This window comes from Myotis yumanensis, unplaced genomic scaffold (assembly GCF_028538775.1).
Source record: "Myotis yumanensis isolate MYYU_CA2020_CCGP unplaced genomic scaffold, mMyoYum1.0.hap1 SCAF_3, whole genome shotgun sequence".
In the NCBI taxonomy this organism is placed as follows: Eukaryota; Metazoa; Chordata; class Mammalia; order Chiroptera; family Vespertilionidae; genus Myotis; species Myotis yumanensis.
The window spans coordinates 211,211,818-211,234,581 of record NW_027223754.1 but is presented as its reverse complement, the minus strand read 5'-3'; the positions used below and the strand labels follow the sequence as shown (position 1 = coordinate 211,234,581).

Here is a 22,764-nt window from a genome sequence, read left to right as displayed (position 1 = left end):
GGTGAGTGTAAAAGTTCACCGTTGAACTGAGATCCCCGTCCCTTTAAAGTTGATCTTAACAGTAGTTAATATTTTATGTCGCTTTTCGTTTTATTTGTCCGGGGGATGGGGGGGGAGAATAGAGAATGATAATGACCTCACACTTCGTATGCAGATAAGCGGCTAGCGCCGCTAAGTCTCACGGGGAGCGCTCCGCCCCTTCCTGTTCTTGTCTACTTTGAACTGTCGCGAGAATTCGTCAAGGAAACGCCGGAAACAGCTCCTCAGTAGCGGCTGAAGGGGCGGTCTCGAGGAGTGAGGGAATCCGAGCTGCTCCGTGGTGCAAGATGGCGGACATCTCCCTGGACGAGCTTATCAGGAAACGGGGAGCTGCGGCAAAGGGGCGGTAAGCGGCCTTTCCTCCTTTCGGGGTTTAGGGCCCGTGGCTTAGCGCGGCTCGGGGTGGAGGGGGAGCGGCCCGGGGCGACGGAGGGCCTCCTGCGCCCGCCCCCTGCCGGAGCCGCGCCGCTCATTGGCCCGGCCGCCGCCGCCGACACAGGCCCGGCCGTCCGGCCGCCCACTGGCTGCAGGCACGGTCGCTTCGCGGGCCAGGGGAGGCTGGCGTGGCCGCTGGCGGCGGCGGGGCCGGGGTACGCGGCCTGTGGGAGCGGCCGAGGGGCGCCCTCAGGGGGCGGAGCTGCCCTCCGGGTCCCGAGAGCTTCCCCGGCGCAGCCTCCTCCCGAGAAGACGGGCGCTCGGGCCCCGCTCCCCGCGCCCTCCGCTCGGCCCTGGAGTTAGACGACTGGACTGCGGCGGGCCCGTGACTTGCCCGGACTCTGCGGGGACCGCCCTCCCCGCGCCGCCGCTGTTCGCCCCCATCCCCGCGTGTGCGGCGTGTCGGGGACCCCGAGCGCCCGAGGACACTGTCTCGTTGGCGTTTTCCCGGCCCGGCCGGCGGGTTGTCCCCATTTTACAGATGCGGACTCGAGGCTGGCAGGGGCAGAGCGCCGGGTCCGAGGCCGCGGCGAGCGGGGCTGCGCGTGAAGTTGCTGCCCGAGGGGCCTCGGCGGGGGAGGAAACCCGGGGGGCGGGGGGCTGCGGCGGCGACGTGCCGTCCGCGCCCCGGACTTTCTCGGGGCCCGCGGGCCGCCCTGTGTCGGGAGCGGGGGGCCCGGCACGGGGTTTCCTGCCCACGTTGCCGTGGCTGGACTGTTTGTAAACAGCCAGGCCGTGAAGGTGTTCCGCACCGTTGTTTTTTAATGCCTCCCGGTGCCTGAAGCTAGAAAATAGCCTCTTTCCCCTGCTGTCTAAAATGAGTCCCATCAAAAAATAAAAATAAAGTGAGTCCCTCCGCCCCCGCCCCGGCTCGGCGGCCCGCACCTCACCGGCTTCTGGCCCACGACCCGCCCTCGGTATTAATTCCCTCAGTTCCTCTCCTGGGTCCTGCCCTCGAGGAACGGGCGTGGCGTTGGCGCCGGGTCCTCTGCCGCCTGTGGACGCGTCCTGGTTTCACGGGTTTGCTGGGTGGTTGCTGGCGGCAGGGCCTCTGTCTGCGGGTCTGCGCTGTTCGCCTAGGGATGTGCAGAGCCTCGCGTGGGGCGGTGGGCGGGGCAGCAGGGAAGCGGGTGGTGAATCCGTGGGAAGCCCCGGGACGGGGTGTGCACGCAGCCCCGCTGGGTCCGGGGCCTCCCCGGCCAGATGACTGAGCTGGGCAGCTTCCTCAGTTGTAAGGGAGGTTCTGGTAGATCACTGAGGTGTGAATGTAAGAATAAGAGCGTATGCTTTCAAGTTTGCACCGGGTAGTAAGTGCTAGCAAGTGGGGCAGTTATCGTGCGCCCTAAAAGCTGGAAGCCAGGCCCCTCCCCCGGGGACATGCTGGGCTGCAGTGGGGCCCAGAGTCAGACTGCAGAGCTCAGCCCCCTGCCTCTCCCACTTGCCATTGGTCTGTGCAGGTTACTTACCATTTCCTTATCGATAAAGTGTGGGCAGTCCTGACTTCATGGCTATCGCCAGCACCGGTGGATTAATACCTAAAGTTCTTCAGACGTGTCCGTTGAGTGCTGAGCGCGCCGTGGACGTTAGCAGTTTCCAGTGGGAGAGGGTTGCTCCGCTGTGATGTGCGGACTGGCTTGGGGGAATGCAGGCAGAGACAGATGTGGAAGAAACGACTGCCTGCTGTGTTTGAGTTAAATCTGCTGGAAACTCCGTTTTTATTTATTTATTGAATTAAAATCCACCATTTAATGCCATGCTCAGTAATAAAACACTTACAAAAACATGGATAAATCTTAAACACATCGTGCCAAGTGAAAGAGGCCAAACAGCTACATATTGTATGAGTCTCCTCCATGATGTTCTGGAGAACCTAAAACAACAGGGACAGGAAATCGGCAGTTGCCAGGGACTTGAAGGGGAGAGGGGAGGAGATTGACTACACCTGGGCACCAGGGGACTGTTGGGGTTAATGAAAGTTTTATATTTTGATTGTGGCAAAGTATATATCTAAAAAGGGTGAATTTTACCACATGTAGATTATATCTCAAAATCTCATTTATCAACAAAGCAGAGCACCCTACCACACCAAGAATAGTTCGTGCACAGACAGCCTTCAGACCTCTCCTCCACTTTAATGGAGAGATGTTGCAGAGGTTGTGAGCATATTGGGCATAACTCTGCCAGCGCCATGTCATAGGCAGTCGTGTGAATGTTCACAATCTGCCCCCAGATTAATGGCTCTCAGTTTCACTGTCCCGTCGTCGTCTTGGGCTCTTGTGCTTGAATTGGGTGCTTGTGTCTTCGGTGCCATGGGTGGGCTTGGGCTTGTGGATCCGGCTGACACGCAGCGGAATGCCCCCCGCAGTTCGGAAGTTTTGAATCTTAAGAGGGGTAAGGCTTTCTTAAAAATGATACGTTCTTCAAACACAGCGCCTTCCCCAGAGCTCCGTTCATCCTTTGCTGCTGCGGCCTGTGGTTGTGAAAGATGAAGATCAACCCAAGCAGCTGCAGTCCTGGGCGGCTGACAGCACTGACGGACTGGCCTCGATTCTTATTTAGTATATTTTTATTGATTTCAGAAAAGAAGGGAGAGAGAGAGAAAGAGAGAGAGAGAGAGAGAGAAACATCAATGATGAGAGAGAATCATAGATCAGCTGCTTCCTGCACATCCCCCACTGGGGATTGAGCCCACAACTTGGGCATGTGTCCTTGGTCGGAATTGAACCTGGGACCCTTTAGACTGCAGGCCGATTCTCTATCGACTGAGCCAAACCAGCTAGGTGTCCATTTTTATTTTACTTGCACAGCCAACAAAGAGAAAAGCTAGGTCTGGGAGTCGTGTCAAGAAATGTAAAAGTTCTGAACAGTAAATACAGTCTATTCTACATGTTTACTAGGAGATTCCTTCCTCGGAACTTTGGTTTCACATTGCGTGGATGTCCCAGGAACTTTTATCTTAATACTTTAGGAAGAACCTGTGATTATCTCAGAAAATGTCTTTCCTCTTGATGGACATAGACAGCCTGTGGAAGTGTAAATAGCCTCTTTCCCCACATGGCATGGAATGCTTGTACTTAAGAACAGCCTTTCTGTTTCATGTTCATTGCACCTTGTAAGTCAGGAAAGGGGCCACTATCATTATTATTACCTGGACTCCAATTAATTTTCGGAGGTTTTCTTGATTAATTTGAAATTATAGACAGGGAGGGGGTAGTTTTGAGTGCTCCTTCACCCAGGCCATGGTGAAGCACTGTTTTCCCCCACACATAGCACATCTCTAGTGACTTCGGTTGCTCAAGACCCATGGATGAGTCTCCTTAGGACAGCACTGGGCACCAGCTGGTCATTTCTTCCTTTAGATGTGAGAGCATCGCGATTGAGTGAGTCAAGACAACATCTGGTTTGATTAGTTTAACCCTCGGGATAGCTGTCTGCACTGCGTCGATGTGTTAGATGAAGCTGGCAGGCACCTTAGTGGGAAAGTTGGGCCTTGAGTGTGTGGGAGCTGAGCAGCCCCGGGCCACATGCCCTGACTGAGGGTCCTTGGAACCAGGGAGGGTGGGAGTTGGAGAGCTTTTCAGTTTAGCCAGGGCCCTGGTTGGTCTGGGTCCTCAGTGCTTGTTTGTCTGTTGAAATAGGAGAGGGAAATGTATGCCTAAAACAGGAAAAGTAGTTACTACATAACTTAGAGGGAAAGAATTGGTATTTAAAATGCAGCATCTGCACAAGACTCTCTTGGAAGGTAAGAGGGTAGTGTGTTATTTTTCTTTTTTTTTAAATATATTTTATTGATTTTTTACAGAGAGGAAGGGAGAGAGATAAAGAGTTAGAAACATCGATCAGCTGCCTCCTGCACATCTCCCACTGGGGATGTGCCCGCAACCCAGGTACATGCCCTTGACCGGAATCGAACCTGGGACCTTTCAGTCCGCAGGCCGACGCTCTATCCACTGAGCCAAACCGGTTTCAGCTGTTATTTTTCTTTATGTCCCTACCTAAATTCAGTGCTCGCTTCGGCAACACATATACTAAAATTGGAATGATGCAGAGAAGATTAGCATGGCCCCTGCACAAGGATGACACGCAAATTTGTGAAGTGTTCCATATTTTTAAAAAATAATCAAGTAGCTAATTCAGAATTGACCCAGGGTAATGGAATGAAACTGTGTTTTCTCCCTATAAAGATGACCTCAACACGCATGTTCTCTAACCCAGAGATCCCCATGGGTTAACATCCACTTGATAATAATCCATGCCCCATCGTTGGCCTGAATCCTTGGGGCTGGACTTATGTCCAGAGTCAGCTGCCACTCTGCCCTCCAGATAGAGCCAAGAGAGTGAGGCCTTCCTAGCCCCAGACAAACCCTCTGGGCATCGCTCGTGTCCCGGCTCCGGTCAGGGTTTGGGAGAAAGAGCTCAGACTCCAGTGGGGCATTTGCCCTCTTAATCCACAGTACTCTTCCCAAGACCCGGGGGATGCCTGGCGAGTGGCTGACGCAGTGCGGTGGGCGGTGCACTGTTGTGGGTGTGACAGGGTGGGGCTGTTAAGAGACTTGCTCAAAATGTCCCTCTCCCCTGTGCAAACATTTACTGAGGCCCGAAGTGCAGGATGTGTTTCAGGAACCTCTGATAGCCTGCATTTGGAGGTGAGGCTGCAGGCCGAAGTTGGGGCAGACCAGGGACTCCACTGAGGGAAGTTGGGCTTTGTTAGGGAACCTCAGCAGTTCTTGGGGCAGGAGGTAACATAATTGACTGTTTTAGAGACCTGCTTCTAGCAGGAATGTTTATTTGGAAAATTCCTGATGACTAATGCCTGCTTTATAACCACTACTGCTACCTGCTGGGACGAATAGCTGTCTTTTCATGCAGGAAGAGGAGCAGTGATTATAAAAAGCCTGAACACTGAACCCCCTAAAGCCGTTCATGACAGGAGTTGAAAAGAACTGGTGTAGCCTGGGAACTGAAGGCATGGAATTGCAGGAAAGTGGCTTACTCACCACAACTACATCACCTCCCTCCCCCAAAAGTACCTTCTGCGCTGTTCAGTGGGTAAAACACTAGCACCAGGCTGGTGTTCTGGTGGTCTTTCTTGCCTGACAGGCAGCATGGAGTGTGGGTCCCCAGCATGTGGACATCCTCGGTGCACACGCACCCTCCAGTCGCTAGAGAGAGTGCTTTCTCCCTCGACATGACTGAAGTCCTGAGATTTTCCTTAGCCGGCGACAGTACTACTCACCCTTCCTTTGCTCTTCAAAGTCTGGCCTTTATTTTTGACCCATGCTTAATTTATTAGGACTTTGCCTAGATACAGTGAAGTTCAAATCCAGCCTTCACCATTATAGCTCTGTGATTTGGGATTCTCAGTTTTCTCCTCCATAAAATGTGGATAATAGCCTAATTCTCAGAGATGTGAGGGTTAAAGGAGGTGTGTCAAAATCTATGGACCTTTAGTAAGTGCTCAGGACTGTTAGTTGAGATCATCTTTATAAAATCTTTCGTACACCCTGATAGCAGTTGCCCCTATGTGGCCATGGCAGACATTGCTTATCAACCATAGACTCCTGTGAATTCTCAGTAGAGCACTTAAGAGCCATTACTGATCATCAGAGAGGAAAACTGTTGAGAAATATGAATAAATTAAGGTTATAGAGGCTACTCTCCATAGCCCTTCCTAAGTCAGTTTACTAATCTGCCCCTTCTCCATTCTCTGTTCAGGTATATGAAATTTGTTTTCAAGAATCTTGTTCTCTCTGTAGCCACTGATCTGATTACTATTACTATAGATCAAGCATGTCAAACTCACAGCCCTCGGGCCACATGCCTCATTTATTTGGCCCCTGTTAGCCTTGGAGTTTGACATGCTTGCGGTAGATGCTTGCCTTTTCTAGAACTTCATAGAGATGGAGTCTTTCAGTATGAACTCTTAATGTCTGGCTTCTTTTACTCAGCACATTGTTTTTGAGCTTCATCTGTGTTACTTGGTGTGTCAATAGTTCATTCCTTTTTACCGCTGAGTAATATTTCATTGTATGAATATATCACAGTGTATATCCATTCACCTGGTGATTGGCATTTGGTGTGTTTTCAGATTTTGGTGATAGTGAATAGAAGCTACTCTGGAAAAAAAAAAAAGAAGCTCATTGTTCCTTTAGTTATTCAAAATAATCACTTTCAGTTGGTTATCTTTTTGCCCCCTGTTTATGGGCATTGTTTTCTTTATTGAAAGTGTAATTGATGGCATGGTGGCTAGATTTGCCCAATTTCATGGTATTGTAAAATCACGGAGTATCACATGATAAGAGCATCTTCCCTCCTTTAGTTATAAATATCAGGAACCTTTGCTAATGAGGGTGCCCTGGTGATGGGAGGAGGTGGGATGTGGAGAAGGCAGACGAAGATAGGAAATCTTCAGGACCTTCTCAGGTTGGGATTAGGGTGTGTCTGACCCCCACTGGTGGACGTGCTCATCAGTGACATCTCCCACTGTCGGTGTTTATGCAGCCTGGTTCCATTTGTAATGCCCCTACCTGGCAGCAGGCAAGATCCTTGTGGGTCCCACTTTTAGGGTCAAGCCCTGGGTTACTCTGTGTGCCCTGGCTGCATGGGTAGGAGCAGGGAGGAGCAATTAGTAGCCAGGATCACAACAGGTTGTTGGACTGGTCGGTGGAGGCAGTCTTCTCTAGGAGAACTGCTTTCAGGGGCAGCCATCACTTCTCTCTCACCTCCCCTGGGGCTTGAGTAGGAAGGAGGGAAGCTTGGGCCTGTTATAATGGAAAGATTGTGGGCTCTGGAGTCAGGTGGACCTGGTGTCCAGTCCCAACCATGCTACTAGTGCTGTGATTTAGTTCTTACAGAGGAGATGAGGTGATGGCAACTAACAGCCATTGTGAGCCTGGAAGGTTAATGATTGATAGGAGCCCCGTAGGGGCCTTGACACTTCCCTGGATCAGGATCAAAAAGCTGTTTGAGCCTTTGTCATTCCCCTGGTGCCGGGATGACACCGGTCAGGAACTGCAGAGTGTGCCCCTGCGAAGCTCTTAGTCCATCCCAGGAGATGCAGGCTTGTAAACAAGTCACTGTGATGCTCTTAGTCCATCCCAGGAGATGCAGGCTTGTAAACAAGTCACTGTGATGCAGCATGGTAAGTGCCTTAATGGAAGCTTTGTCCAGCTGTGGAAGTGATAGGGGGGAAGTGAAGGAATGGGAGGTGGGGAGCTTACTGTCTCCTGCTGCCAGCACTGCAAGAGCAAGAAGCCCCCAGCTGGGCCGTAGTGGACATTTCCATAGTCTGCCTAGAATGCCCTTGACTCACTTCTCTTTCCAGACACCCTGGCCTCTAAGCCTGCCCACCACCTGCAGGCATCCACTTGCTTGTGGTGTCCCCACAGACTTTGGACTTTCCTAGAACAGGAGTCTGGTGGTTATGTGGGTGTCTGTATGCCTCCACCCCCAAGTCAGAGCCCCAGGAGACCTGCTCCTTGCCGTGCCCTTTTGGTGACTTGATTGCTGGGCCCAGGGCCTCTGGCTTCGGAGGGGTTCAGTGCCTGATGAGTGAAGGATTCATCTGGAGTACTTTCTGCTAACTTCAGTTTTATCTGTCTGGACCTTACGTATTGATCAAAATATTTTTTCCTTATTTAACGAGTAGGCCTTCAGTAGTAGATCCTGGTGTGAACTGATAGTCTGTTACTTTTCTGTGATGGGCATCATCAACAGATGTAGGGAGTTGAAATCATTAAATAAAACCAGTGGGGGCTAAAAATCTATCTTCTATAATAATAAAGTGTAATATGCTAATTAGACCAGACAGCTGAACGACCTTCCAGACGAAGCTGGGGCTGCGAGGGCTGAGCCCCTTGCACGAATTTCGTGCATCAGGCCTCTAGTATATATATGATACTTTTCCTCCACCTTTGAAGTTCTTCTAGCTGGGCTAATCAAATTAACAGAGACAGATTAATAGAAGAAAATAAAATTTTAATACATGCACATGAGGAATTCACATAAGCATGAAAATTTTTATTTAAAAAATTATTTTATTTTATTGATTTCACAGAGGAAGGTAGAGGGAGAGAAAGATAGAAACATTAACGATGAGAGAGAATCACTGATGAGCTGCCGCCCCCCCCCCCCCCCCCCCCCCCCCAAAATCAAGCCTGCAACCCGGGCACGTGCCCTGACCGGGGATGGAGCCGAAACCTCCTGGTTGATAGGTTGATGCTCAACTACTGAGCCACGCCGGCTGGGCTTAATGTGACAATTTTTATTTGCAGGCTCAGTGTCAGACCAGGAGTTGGAGGTATCCGATCTTATTTTGGGATCCAGCAGAGCTTCCTCAGCCAGCCAGCACGCACAGCCACCTTCCAGCAGAAGTTTGATGCCCGGCAGAAGATCGGCCTCTCGGATGCCCGGCTCAAGCTGGGAGTCAAGGATGCCCGAGAAAAGCTTCTGCAGAAAGATGCTCGTTTCCGGATCAAAGGGAAAGTGCAGGATGCCAGAGAGATGTTGAACTCCCGCAAGCAGCAGGGCATGGCTCCCCAGAGGCCCCACCAGGTAGCTGATGCCCGGGAGAAGCTCAGCTTGAAGCGGAGTTCCCCTGCTTCCTTCATGAGCCCCCCCATCGGGACGGTGACTCCAGCTCTGAAGCTCACTAAAACCATCCAGGTAGGTATGGCTCTTGTCATAAATCCCAGGAAGCCAGCAACAACTATAGATTCTGGCAGGGAGCAGGGCTCAGGAATGTTTGGGGAACATAACATTCCTGGGTTTGTGTAGTAACCATATGAGGAAGGCAAAGTATTGCCCCGTTTTATATAAAAGTTGGGGAGGTCCAGTGAAATGAGGTGACTTTCCCAGGTGAGCTAGCGGTGGAGGGAAGAGAGGGGAAGGGACAAAACATTTATGGAGCATGTGCTACCTGGCAGGCACCTACCATATATGACCTCCCCTACTTACTATATTGCTCACTGCAGCCCCGGGGTTATTACCTCAGCTTTATCTAAGAACCTCGGTCCCGGAGATGTGAACTATGCCCAGAGTTACACAGCTCCTCATACAGTGCCCTGGCCACCTGCACAGCCAGCACCCCAAAGGGAACGGGGAGAAGATCATTTCATCTCCACACGCTGTGGTAACAGGAACAGAGGCAGCAGGGAGCAGGCATTGAGCCCCACACGTGCCTTGCCAGGGGATCTCTGGGACGACGAGGCTTCCTGTCACTCTCCTGTTTTGGACTGAGGCGCTCTGTAGGGCCTTTTACCAAAGACCAAACTGAGTGCCCCTCATGTTCAAGTTCAGTGACCGCAGAGAATATGTGGGCCCTGTGTGATGGATTGTGACCAGCGGGTGTTTCTAGGTCCCACAGCAGAAGGCCATGACACCGCCTCATGCCCATCCTGCTGGAATGAGGATTAACGTCGTCAACAATCACCAGGGGAGACAGGTAGAGTGTGTGCGTGTGTTCTGGACGTGTGTGTACAAATGTGTTTTGATTGGACCTGCTGGGTGGATTAACTGATGCTACTTTAAGGTTCACAATTTGAAGAATTGGGAGAGATTACATTTGACTTGTACTTTATGAGTTTTAAGAAGAAATTTTAAAACTGAGGAGAGAGGCATAAGAGGCAGAAGCAAATTGAAAAAAAATTTTTTTAATTAATATGTGCTTAATACAGAAAATTTACAAACCAGAGAAAGATTAGGAAGAAGTTTCTACGCTCCTATTCTCCTAAGCCAACCATTGTAGAAATTCTGCCCTGGTTCTTCCTGTTTTTTAAATGTCATTATTATTTAATTATTGCATAGTTGTAGTTGTGGTTATATTTTTAATCCATTTTTGTATCATTCTTTTTTCACTTTATAACAAGCATTTTTCTGTTTTCACATTTATTGTAAACAACGTTTTGAACCCTCGGTTCGCCATAAGCGTCTATAGACGCAAGCGGGATGGTTTCCATTTTGGACGCGTGTCAGTTAACTGGTTAATAACCGCATAATCCAGGGGTCCTCAAACTACGGCCCGTGGGCCACATGCAAATACAAATATTGTATTTGTTCCCATTTTTTTTTTTACTTCAAAATAAGATATGTGCAGTATGCATAGGAATTTGTTCATAGTTGTTTTTTTTTTAAACTATAGTCCGGCCCTCCAACGGTCTGAGGGACAGTGAACTGGCCCCCTGTTTAAAAAGTTTGAGGACCCTTGGCATAATCCATTGAGTTGACGTTCCAGTTGATTTAAACCATTTTACTGTACTTTTCACTGTTAGAAATTCTCTGAACATCTTTGTGGGTAATGTTCTTTCTAGGGTTTGGGCCAGAGTGCCAGGGCGGGGCTTTCCTAGCCACAGCATATACGCACACATTTGGGGGCTCTTCCTAGGCATCGTCCACTGGTAGAAAGGATGTACCTGGAAGCTGCAGCACTTCCTCTGCCCTTGTGGGCAGGGAGCCACCTGTCAGGACTTGAGCCTCACTCAGCTCCTCAGGCACCCTCACGCCCGCTTCTCCCTCCACCTCCATTGCTCCAGCAGCCCTCTCCCTGCTGTCCTCGCTCCAAATGCTGTTGGCAGCCTGTATGCCACATTGGTTTATATTGATTTATTTTCAGAATTTATATGACCTGGATGAAGATGATGACATTGCAGCTCCCATTCCTAGTAAACAGATGAAATTGGCAACCTCCAGCAGCTTTCTCCACCACATGGTAGGGTGTTTCATGTTTTGCCAACACTCGCTGTGTGTGTCTGATTAGTTGGATGGTAGAGGTGGTGGAGAATTGGCCTTTCGACTCAGATATATTTCTTCATTTGGGTCTTAAGATTTTCAGAACTGGAACTAGCCCAGCCCCTCATTTTATCAATACTGAGACCAGAGTGTCCAGTGACTTGTTCAAGATCCCACAGGTCGTGAGGTGCAGAGCTCCAGCTCCCCATTGATTCAGGTTTGAGACGCTTCATGAGAAACGTGATGACCCACAGGAGGGATCCATGTTCTTCCATTTGCCGCAGGACATTGTACATGCTCCCCTCTCCTCCGTTCTTAAATCTGATTCCTTGGTTAGTGTGTGAGCAAAACAATCCGAACCTTACCCACTGGTGCAGTCTTACAAGAAAAGCTTGATAACTAGGATACTGGTCAGGTACAGGCAGAACAGGAAAGAAAGCAGCATCGGGAACATCAAGGATGTCTGCATGTTCCATGACATTCCGGGAGCTGCTAGGGCCAGGCCTGTTTCTGGTGCCCCTGTAGAGCCAGAACAGGGGCCAGAAAACTGGGAGTCTGGGCCTTCTTGAGAGTGGGTTCTTAGGCCCAGCCAGCCTGGAGCTGGTCAGTCATTGTGATAGAAGCATATGTGGGAATCCCAAGCTTTTGACCTTCCGACCAGCCCCAAATTGTTGGATTTTTATAAAGTCTAAAGCATGTTAAACTCGCGGCCGGCGGGCCGCATGCCTCGTTTAGGTAAACGAGGTCTAAACAGTATGAGTGAGCCTGTGGATCCTGGTCAGGGCTGCGTGTAAGCTTCTCACCAAGGGCTGCTAACCCTGGAAAGTGGCTTCTGTGAGCACGTGTGCAGGCTGTGTGTTTCTCTCCCCTTCTGCACCTTCCCTGTGGATGTCACTGGCAGCCTTTTGGCTTCAGGCCACTAATGGAATTGGGAAATGGTGGGGGGCTCAAGGGTGGGGGTTGTCGGTCCCTAACTGGGCATCCAAGTCGCTAGCCTCTCAGGTTCCTGTCTGCCTCTTTGTCTAGGCCGGGCTGAGCAGTTCCAAGCTTTCCATGTCCAAGGCCCCCCCTCTCACCAAAGTGGTTCAGAATGATGCGTACACAGCTCCTGCTCTCCCTTCCTCGGTTCGAACAAAAGCCTTGACCAACATGTCCCGGACACTAGTGAACAAGGAGGATTCCCCCAAAGAGCTGCCACCTGCTGAGGTGAGGTGAAGGTGAAGGTGAAGGAGAGGAAGTGGAAGTGACCACACCAGTTGAGAGTCGGCCTGTGCTGGGTGGGCAGTGTGCTGTATGTACCCTGTTGCGTCCTCACAGCGCCTCTCTGAGGTACGCGTTGCCACCCCCCATTTTACAAATGAGCAAACCAAGACCCAGTGGCCCCTGAGCGCAAAGAGCTCGCAGGCGAGTGGGGGAAACAGAGCCTGTGTCTGGTGATCTGCGGGAGCACTGAGGAGAGCGCCGCTCAGTCCACTGGGCACAGCTGGGAAGGCTGAGCGGGGTGGGTGTTGAAGTAGGAGTGGCATTCCAGGCAGAGGCACAGACGCCTGAGAGGCTCTGCTTATTGGAAGCAAGAGGCTCCATCCCTTAGCATGGGGTGGGGGCATGATGGGCGCTGAGGTCTCTAATAGGAGGTGGGCCTCCAGGTCACTTGCCCAGAGTGAGTTCTGCTGTTGAGCACAGCTGTTCTCTGCCTTCTGGTAACACTCTTGTCTGTGGCAGCCTGCCCTCAGCCCTTTGGAAGGGACCAAGATGACTGTGAATAACCTACACCCTAGGGTCACCGAGGAGGACATTGTTGTGAGTATTGGCCCTGCCAGAATCCCCGTCTCCGGCCACTTCTGTGTCAGTGGAATTGGTCACTCCACAGAGAGCTCCAGAACTTATTCCTAACAGATTCCTGTGCGACATATTAGCCACTGTTGTTATCAGATAAGCCTGCACATTCATCCTCATGCCAGAGTTCTCAGAGAAATTCCATAACTATTATCCCTATTGAGGAAGGAGGTGGGCACCGAGGCGGGAGGACTTCAGGCGTGACTTGTTGAGTGTAAGCTCAGGCCCATTTCTCATTGCCTGCACAGCTTGTCCCCTCTCCTGGTCCATGCTGAGGCCTGTGGATGTCCCCAGAACACCCCCTAGAATGGAGCTTCCCTGAAATCTTGGGCATATTCAGCCGTAGTGCGACCACCAGTCAACCCAGAGCCCTCGCAGTGTGTGAATGGCAGGCAGGATGATGGCCTGAACTCCTCCCCTAACCCCAGCCCCTCTGCTTGGCAGGAGCTTTTCTGTGTGTGTGGAGCCTTGAAGCGGGCTCGGCTGGTCCATCCGGGGGTAGCAGAAGTGGTTTTTGTGAAGAAGGATGATGCCATCACCGCATACAAGAAATACAACAACCGGTGTCTGGATGGTGAGTCAGAGAAAGCAGCTACTTCCCTCCCACTCCTCACTGCTACTGCCGGGCAGCAGCCTTCAGCGCATCCTTCCCCTCAGTGGGTGGCAGGCAGCCTGGTGCAGTCCCTGCTCCTTACTGCTTACTTCGGGCAGCAGCCTTCAGAGCATCCTTCCCCTGCAGTGGGTGGGGGCATCCTGTGCAGTCCCCACTGGGGCCTTCTGTGCACCAGGAGCAGGCAGGGAGGTGAGTCTCTGGGTGGTGCTGAACTGCCAGCTCCTGTCCCACAGCCCTGGGTGTCACCTGGCCTAGCACCTAAGCTAGCTAGCAGGGAACACCTGTTCCACGGGTGGTCCTCTTAAGGAGTCTCGGCAGTGCTTGTGAGCCATAGCCTCCCCCAGCCAGCTGTGGGTCTGCTCGGTGCTAGGACACAGGCTCCTTAATGGCCTGGAGCCTCGTCTGACTCTTGGCACCCGGTGAGCTCTGCTTCTAGTGAGTAAACCACTGATTTCACTGAATGCAGATTCCCCATTAATCATCGCGGGGCAGCCTAGGGAGAGGAATGCTGTCTGCCACGGTCCTCCTGCCCACCCATTTGCTCTTCCGGTGTGTGTGTTGTGTCCCTACTGTGGAGCAAGGCCCTGTGCTTGCAGTGGAGGGGCAGAAACTTAGAAAACACAGTCGCTGGGAGTTTGGTTTGCATTTCCCTAATAACTAATGATGTTGAGCATCTTTTCATGTGCTTTTTGGCCATTTGTGTATCTTCCTTAGAGAAATGTCTGTTCAGAATCTTTGCTCATTTTTTGAATTTTCTTTTATCATTGAGTTGTAAGAGTTCTTTATATATTCTTTTTTTTATTATTTATCTGTTTTCTCAATATATATATATATTTTTTATCCTCACCCGAGGGTATTTTCCATTGATTTTTAGAGAAAGTGGAAGAGAGAGGGAAAGACAGAGAGAAACATCGATGTGAAAGAAACATTGATTGGTTGCCTCCTGCACTCGCCCTGGAGCCTGCAACCAAGGCACGTGCCCTTGACCGAAATTGAACCCAGGACCCTTCGGTCCACAGGCTGACGCTCTGCTCTGTCCACGAGCCAAACCAGCCAGGGCTCTTTATATATAATCTTGATAAAGGTCTCTTAGATAAATGGTTTGTTAATATTTCCTCCCAATATGTAGTTTGTCTTTTCACTCCTTTTTTAACATATGCATTTAGAGTGATATATTTATCTCTCAGCACTGCATTAGCCACATTTCATAAGTATTGGTATGTTGTGTCTTTCTTTTCATTCATCTCAAAGTATTTTCTAAGTTACCTATGTTTTTCTTCTTGGACCCATTGGTTATATAGGGTTGTTTTGTTTAATTTCCATGTATTTGTGAGTTTTCCAAACTTTCTCCTGGGTACGTGGGACAATATGTGTTTAGCTGCTATTGGGGAGATGTCTGTTGGGTCTAGTTGTTTATGTTGTTCAAGTCTTCTGTTTCTTTGTTCATCTGCCTGGTTCTGTCCATTACTGAACGTGCAGAACTGATACCTTCAACTGTTGTTTACTTCTCCTTTCACTTCTGTCAGCTTTTGCTCCATGTGTTTGAGCCTTTTGTTAGTTTCATAAATGTTTATAATTGTTCTAATTGTTTTCTTTCTAGTGGAGTGACCCTTTTATGAGTTATAAAACATCCCTCTTTATCTCTAGTAACATTTTTCGTTTTAACGTCTATTTTAGCTGATATTCATATAGCCACTCCAGGTTTCTTTTTTTTTTTTAATTTTTAATTTTTTTTATTTTTTACGGAGAGGAAGGGGGAGGGATAGAGAGTTAGAAACATCGATGAGAGAGAAACATCGACCAGCTGCCTCCTGCACACCTCCCACTGGGGATGTGCCTGCAACCAAGGTACACGCCCTTGACCGGAATAGAACCCGGGACCCTTCAGTCCGCAGGCCGACGCTCTATCCACTGAGCCAAACCGGTTTGGCGCCACTCCAGGTTTCTTAGGGTTGCTGTTTGGTTGACATATATCTCCTTTTACTTTCAACCTTTTTGTATCTTTGAATCTAATCTCCAATAGATAGAATATATCAAATCTATTTCAGATTAATACTAACTTCATTCCACTGAGAGATAGAAACGTCACTTCTGTATGGCTTCATTTCCTAATGTTTACATTAAGAAATTTTTTTTCTTTATCTTATTCTCTTTTGTTATTTTCCCTGTCACATTTTATGTACACTGGGAGTGTAGTACTCAGTACAGTTAATCTTTCATAGACAAAGTGGAAGTCTGTACATATACTTTTGAATCCTCTTTGCACTTAATTTCATAGCCTAACATTTTCCCTTACTAATTGCTCCACAAGCCAGGTTGGGTGGCTCCACACCGAGCCCTGGTTCTCCCTGACTTCCACACTCTTCTTCTCCGCTGTGAGGCAAGGTCTGTTGCCAGTTTGCTTCTCGGTGCTGTCGTTGCCGAGGTTTCATGGACCTCACACACTGGAATTTTCTTAGTCCCTGGGTTTTGCTTCGGAATCCAGCAGCTCCACCCCAGTGTGAAGCTAGAGCTGCCAGCGGTGGGTGTTTGACCCCCGTGATGCAGGTGGCGGCCTTGTCCTTTTGTGTGGAGAGCTGTGGTCTCGTGGCAGAGCCTTTTCTCTTGGTTTTTCAGGGCAACCAATGAAGTGCAACCTTCACATGAATGGGAACGTCATCACCTCCGACCAGCCCATCCTGCTGTAAGTCCCAACGGCAGCCCTGCTGGGGCGGGTGGGGCTCTCTCCTCGCCAACTCTGCCTTGTCACCTCTATCCGGTACCTGGCCTGCACACAGCTCCATCCCACCTCCTGTGCTCTCTGGCAGGCCGGCAATCGGGGTGCTCAGCTTTGTGCAAAGGGGCTTGTCTCGTCTTTTCCACAGGGGATTGGCCTCACGGGCTAGCATTACAACCTGCTCCCAGCCTATAATCTAGACCAGGGGTGGGCAAACTTTTTGACTCGAGGGCCACAATGGGTTCTTAAACTGGACCGGAGGGCCGGAACAAAAGCATGGATGGAGTGTTTGTGTGAACTAATATAAATTCAAAGTAAACATCATTACATAAAAGGGTACGGTCTTTTTTTTTTTTTTAGTTTTATTCATTTCAAACGGGCCGGATTCGGCCCGAGGGCCGTAGTTTGCCCACGGCTGTTCTAGACACACTTGAGGAGAAAGTGGAGAGCAGGCCAGATGTGTCCCCCTTTGCAAAACTGGGTGCATTGTCCAAGGGGACAGGGAGCTCCACCTCCTGTGATTGCCTCTGATGGAGACGGTGCTGGCTGCTGCCCTTGTTCTGTGTCACACATCTGGGTGTACGTGCCGGGCACGGGACTGCGGTGCCTAGCGTGTAGGCTGTCCTCTTATAGACAAGGAGGCAGAGACCTGGGGAGGATGTTAGCCTTGCCAAGGCGGGCGGGGTAGTGCGGGGCAGGCCTGAAGTAGACTTCAAAATTCAAAAAGACCAGAATGTGAACCCTGGATATTGAATTGTGTGATTTGGACTAGTTTCTTAAACTGTATCCCAGGACTAAGTTGTATTCTGAAAAGTGTGGGTCCTATGTCCTAATAAGTTTGAGAACCATTGGGCTAAGCAGAGTTAAATTTATTTCTTCAAGACTTCTCAGAATATATAACATGCTGATGTGTGTGACCATCCCTGAGGGATGTGCATTGTTCTCTAAACTTAACACCCCAGCTGACAGCAGGCTGCACCTCATCCGCAAGCAAGAAGGGGGGAGGTTTGCTGCAGAGGAAGTGAGATGCAGGCTACAGAGAGCACTACATTGGGGGCCTAGCTTGTAATGGATCAATAAACGGTGGCCCCTCTGCGTCTGAGGGAAACTGACAAGGATCTTGACTCTTCTCTGCTCACAGACGGCTGAGTGACAGCCCCTCGGTGAGAAAGGAGAGTGAGCTGCCTCGCAGGGCGAACTCTGCCGCCTCGTCCAACCCTCCAGCCGAGGTGGACCCCGACACCATCCTGAAGGCGCTCTTCAAGTCCTCGGGGGTCTCTGTGGCCACACAGCCCACAGAATTCAAAATCAAACTTTGAGCGGGGGAGCAAGGCAGCCAGAAGGGGGCAGAGGAGGGTGGCTCTGTTTCCCGAAGCAAAACTTGTGACCAATGGGCCGTTGGACTGGAGGCCCCAGGCGGGGGGTAAGAGCTCCTCACTGGACAGACCCGCCTTCCTGTGATGTGTTCTACCCTGTGCTCTGTACGTTAACATTTCCTGTAGTGTTTCTTCTCCCTCCACCTTCTCTCCAAGGTAGGTTTGTGTTGTTCAGATGGTCTCTCCCCCTAAACTCAGCTCCAAACCAAGTTCTTTCCTGGAAATGGTGTCCTGAATTCTCTGTGTCCTTTCTTGTGGCTCCATGGGATACAGAGTGGGGCTGTTTGGAGGATACTGTTTTTTCCAGGGGTGAGGGGCTCCCTCCCGTTTTATTTTTTGAAGTTTTCGAACAAAGTGGAGAAGGAAGTTTTGCCATCCTAATGGGAGCCGGGTCAGCTCCAGAGCTGTGCCACTCTCCGGCCTGGTCAGTGGAGGGGCCTGGGTGGGCATCAGGCCACAGGCTCTTGTCCTCTCCCCACAATTGTCTCCACACCAGTGTGGTCTGGAGGGCTCTGTTGGCAAGGGCAGGGTGAGGCTGCTGCTCTGCCAGGAAGTGTGCACCCCAGCTCTTGCCTGCAGGGCCTTTTCTGTTTCGGGCAGCTCAGAGTTAATCCTGAGGTTACGGGTCCTTTTCCCATGGGTTAGGCCCAGTGCTCCACCCCAGTTCCCTGGCCTCCGGTTATTACTGCTGGGAGGGCTTGCTGGTCCCTCAAGTTTTCACTAGCCCAGAGCTCATCACACCCTGGTTCTGGTGTTAATGCCAGCTCTCCCCTAGTTCTGTGACACTGTGGGTTTGGAGGATTATTAAAAGGGGAGATATTGGCTTGCTCCTGGCTCTTTTTTTCTGGCCTCAGATGTCTACAGGACAATAGTCAGGATTCTGGGAGCACATATGCAGCTACCACCTTTGTAAGTGGCCCATCGGTCCATGAGCAGAGGGGTCTTTTCCTGCCTTGGCAATGGGGGAGGGGAGTGGTGGTAAGAAGGGAGTAGAGAGAGCAAAGCAGCCCGTCCAGGCAAACACTAGGTTCCTCTCTCAGAATGGTTCCAGGGAGTTGGGGCAAAACTTTAGCACTCAGGGCAGCCCCTGAATGCCCAGTCAGCATGGCTCCAGAGTCACCATCAGTGCCCCGCCAGCTGGCTGGGGCTGTAAAGGGAGTCCAGGTGGAAGAGCTGGAGAGAGTTGGGGAGCGGGATTCTGGGAGCCCCACAGGATCAGTAGCAAGTGCAGTGAAAGGCACAGGCCGAGAAAGGAAAGGGGCTGGGACACTAAGCCTCTCGTGACCTGCTTGGGGCCAGCACAGTGAAGACAAACCTTTAAACACGCTTCCTCAGAGTTCAGTCTGTCAAGCAGGAAGGCCTGGGGTTTGAACCCAGCTCCGTCCTCCAGCTCCGAGGTTGAGCAGGCCCAGCAAATCCAAGGAATGTGCTTGGTGGTGCTCCCTTTATGGTTCCGTAAAGAATGCAGTTCTTGTTCCCTTTTCCCCCTTTAAACGGGTGCAAATGTAGTTCTCAGCAGCTGAAAGACATTCCTCCTACACTTTCCCAAAACTCCTGGCCCAAGAGAGCATCCAAGGCGTAGGGCCTCGTTCTGGGGCCCGGAGCACAGTAGGCCACGCTCAGACTCTGCCCCGAGCAGAGGTGGTAAACATCTTGCCTGCGTGGTGTTGCCCTCCCCGCTTCCAGTCCCAGGCCAGGCCGCTCTGGTAGCAGAGTGTTGTTGAGCTAGCTGCAGCCACCTGGTCACCTGGACCCGGTCTCTGGACAGCCATGTGGTACATTGTGGGGTGAAGCCCGTTTGTCTCCCCTAGTCTACAGGATGGAATCGAAGAGAAGGTGGTGGGCCAATCCTCGTGTCCCTCTTAACTTCCCGCTCCCCTGCGTTCCCCATCTGTGTCTCTTTTGTTCAAAAGAAGAGGAAGAGGCATTAAGGGATGGAAGAGACTCTGTTACTTATACATTTCTGAATAAATGTTTGTTATTCCTACCTCTGAGCTGTCATTTCTTAAAAGCTTTACTAAGTGGCCTTAATAACCAGAGGCAGGCATTTGCCTTGGCTTTCCTACTCCCAACTCCGGCCTTGGAGCAGAGTTCCTCACAGCACTCACCAAACCTGATTCTCCACGGCTGAGAGGATGTGAGCAGGGTGTCTGTGGGAGCACCTGGCACAGTAACTGCCTCCTGGACCTGAAGTGCCTCATGAATACACTACATTCTACTGACTTTACCATTCCTTTGTGGTGGTTAATCCTCACCCGAGGACACCCTTTATTTTTATCGATTTGATAGAGGAAGAGAGAGAGAGAAACATCAGTAAGAGAATGGCTGCCTCCTGCACACCCCACGGGATCGAGCCTGCAACACCGAGCACCCGTGACCTCCTGGTTCATAGGTCAACGCTCAACTGCTGAGCCACACCAGCTGGACTTCCATTGATTTTTAGAGAATGAAAAGGAGAAGAGACAAGAGAGAAACAACTCTCACATTGATTGGTTGCCTCCCGCACACACCCCGACCAGGGCCAGGGATCAGTCCTGCAATTCAGGTATGTGCCCTTGACCGGAACTGAACCCAGGACCCTTCAGTCCACGGGCCAATGCTCTATCCGCTGAGCCAAATCAGCTAGGGCTGACTTAACCATTCTTAAGTGTACATTTCATTGGTATTAAATACATGCACATTGTGCAACCAATAACTCCCCATTCTTCCTCCCCCAGCCCCTGGCAACCCACCACTATACTCCCCAGAAATGGCAAGAGATATAAAGATGCACATTTGAGAATCTCACAGGACCTCAAGAGAAACCCAAAGAAAGTCACACCAGGACCCTGCAAGTCAAGGATACTTAGGAAAACTAAAAATAATCCTGAAAGCAGCAAGAGAAATGATGCCTATAGGGAAAAAAATTTTGAGTGACACTTCTCATCAGAAACCATGAGGTCAGAGGAATGTACAAAAGAAAATTACTGTCAACAAAGAATCTATACCCAGCAAAAAATATCCTTCAGGAATTAGGGAGAAGTTAGGCATTCTCAGATGAAGAAAAAGTAGGAGAATTTGTTGCCAGTAGACCTATCCTGAAAAGATGGTTTGAATTTCTCTAAACATAAAAAATTTTTAAAAAGGAAACTTAGAATATCACAAAAGAAGAAGGAACAACAGAAATAGCAAAACCTTGGTAAATAAAATACTTGCCTTCTCCAGTTTTCTAAATTATGGTTGATTGTTAAAGCAAATGTTATAACATTGATGTGGTTTTCATCATAGGAAATACTTAAAGCAATTGCTTTATAAATGGGAGAGAGCAAAGGGATCTAAACGGGAGATTTCCACAATTCTCTCAAACTGGTAAAATTTGGACAAAGTATATTGTAACGTATAATGTAATTATTGGACTGACAACTAAAATGATAAGCAGCGCACCCAAAAACACTGTAGAGAAGTCAAAATGGAATTTTTAAAATAATTTTCAAGCAATCTACTGGAAATCAGGAAAAACAAAACAAAACAAAAAAAATGAGACGTAAGCCCTAGCATACCACAAAGTACATTAAGTATAAATGGTCTAGCCGAACCGGTTTGGCTCAGTGGATAGAGCATCGGCCTGCGGACTGAAGGGTCCCAGGTTCGATTCCGGTCAAGGGCATGTACCTTGGTTGCGGGCATATCCCCAGTGGGAAGTGTGCAGGAGGCAGCTGATCGATGTTTCTAACTCTCTATCTCTCTCCCTTCCTCTCTGTAAAAAATCAATAAAATATTTTTTTAAAAAAAAGTATAAATGGTCTAAATACATCTGTCAGTTGAAAGACAGAAATTGGCAAAGTGGGTGAAAAAACGTGACCTAACTATATGCTATCCACGAGAAACTCACTTCAAATATAACGGTATAAGTAGGTTGAAAGTAAAAGGATGGGAAAATGGCAAATATGCAAACATTACGCAAAAAAGAAGTGGCAAAATAAAGTAATACAGTAGGTCCTCGGGTTATGTCAGATCTGTTCCCATGGCGCTTTTCGCTGTAAGTCGGAACCCACCTACGTAAGTACCTGCATCACTCACATGGAGCACATACACAGCAGTAATGAAGTGAAACAGTAAAAAAATTTAAAAGGTAATTCCTGACCTTTACTCATGGTAAATAAATAATAAAAAACATAAAGCACATAAGTACATACATTGAAATGATGGAATTTTTTTAATATAAATAAGTGGGAGATGGCCATGAAACGACATTCGTCGAGTCTGACGTAACCTGAGGACTGTCTGTATATTTGATATCAGGTACATTAGACTTCAGAGCAAAGAAAGTTACCAAGCACTTTGCTGTCCAACTGAATATAATTTAAACAAAAATTACCAGGTACAGCCCTAGCCGGTTTGGCTCTGGATAGAGCATCCACCTGTGGACTGAAGGGTCCCAGGTTTGATTCTGGTCAAGGGCACATGCCCAGGTTGTGGACTCAATCTCCAATAGGTGGCGTGCAGGAGGCAGCCGATAAATGAATCTCTTTCGTTACTGATGTTTCCATCTCTCCCTTTCCCTTCCTCTCTGAAATCAATAGAAATATATTTTTTAAAACATCACCAGGTACAGAGGACATTACATAATGAAAAAAGGTTCATTGCACCAAGAAGACATAATCCTAAATATGTACTCACCAAACAACAGAGCTACAAAACATGATGCAAAACCTAGTAGAATGGAAGGAACAGAAAATTCACATTTTTACTTGGAGACTCCAACACCTCTTAACAACTGGTAGAACAATTAGAAGAAAATCAGCAAGGATGTAGAATTTAACACCATGAACCAACAGGATCCAATCAGAATACTCCCCAACAACAGGATACACACTCTTCAAATGCCCATGGAACATACGTAAAGACAGATCATATCCTGGGCCATACAACAAATCTCAACAAATGTAAAAGAACTGAAATTATAGTATGTTCTTTGGTCACCGTGGAATGAATCCCTGGATTAAAGATGTAAAAGTTTCCCTCTTAAGATCAGAGACAAAGAT

At 49.3% G+C, this 22,764-nt stretch overlaps 1 protein-coding gene and 1 non-coding gene across 2 annotated transcripts; both read left to right on the top strand.

Annotated features, from left to right (window-relative positions):
- The first annotated feature begins 256 nt into the window (after positions 1-256).
- POLDIP3 (DNA polymerase delta interacting protein 3) lies at positions 257-19,727 on the top strand. Its single transcript, XM_070411244.1, has 9 exons — positions 257-385; positions 8,748-9,138; positions 9,830-9,916; positions 11,084-11,179; positions 12,226-12,405; positions 12,922-12,999; positions 13,480-13,609; positions 16,265-16,331; positions 17,506-19,727. The coding sequence occupies exons 1-9, from the start codon at positions 327-329 to the stop codon at positions 17,681-17,683; spliced, it is 1,266 nt and encodes a 421-aa protein (XP_070267345.1). The 5' UTR covers positions 257-326; the 3' UTR covers positions 17,684-19,727.
- LOC139007736 (U6 spliceosomal RNA) lies at positions 4,479-4,585 on the top strand. Its single transcript, XR_011470901.1, has one exon. It is a non-coding gene; the product is annotated as a U6 spliceosomal RNA (small nuclear RNA).
- Positions 19,728-22,764: the final 3,037 nt, after the last annotated feature.

Coding starts and splice junctions, on each gene's coding strand:
- POLDIP3 (XM_070411244.1), top strand. CDS start 327: ATGGCGGACATCTCCCTGGACGAGCTTATCAGGAAACGGGGAGCTGCG. Junction 13,000..13,479: donor TCACCGAGGAGGACATTGTT/GTGAGTATTGGC, acceptor TCTGCTTGGCAG/GAGCTTTTCTGTGTGTGTGG. Junction 13,610..16,264: donor CAACAACCGGTGTCTGGATG/GTGAGTCAGAGA, acceptor TTGGTTTTTCAG/GGCAACCAATGAAGTGCAAC.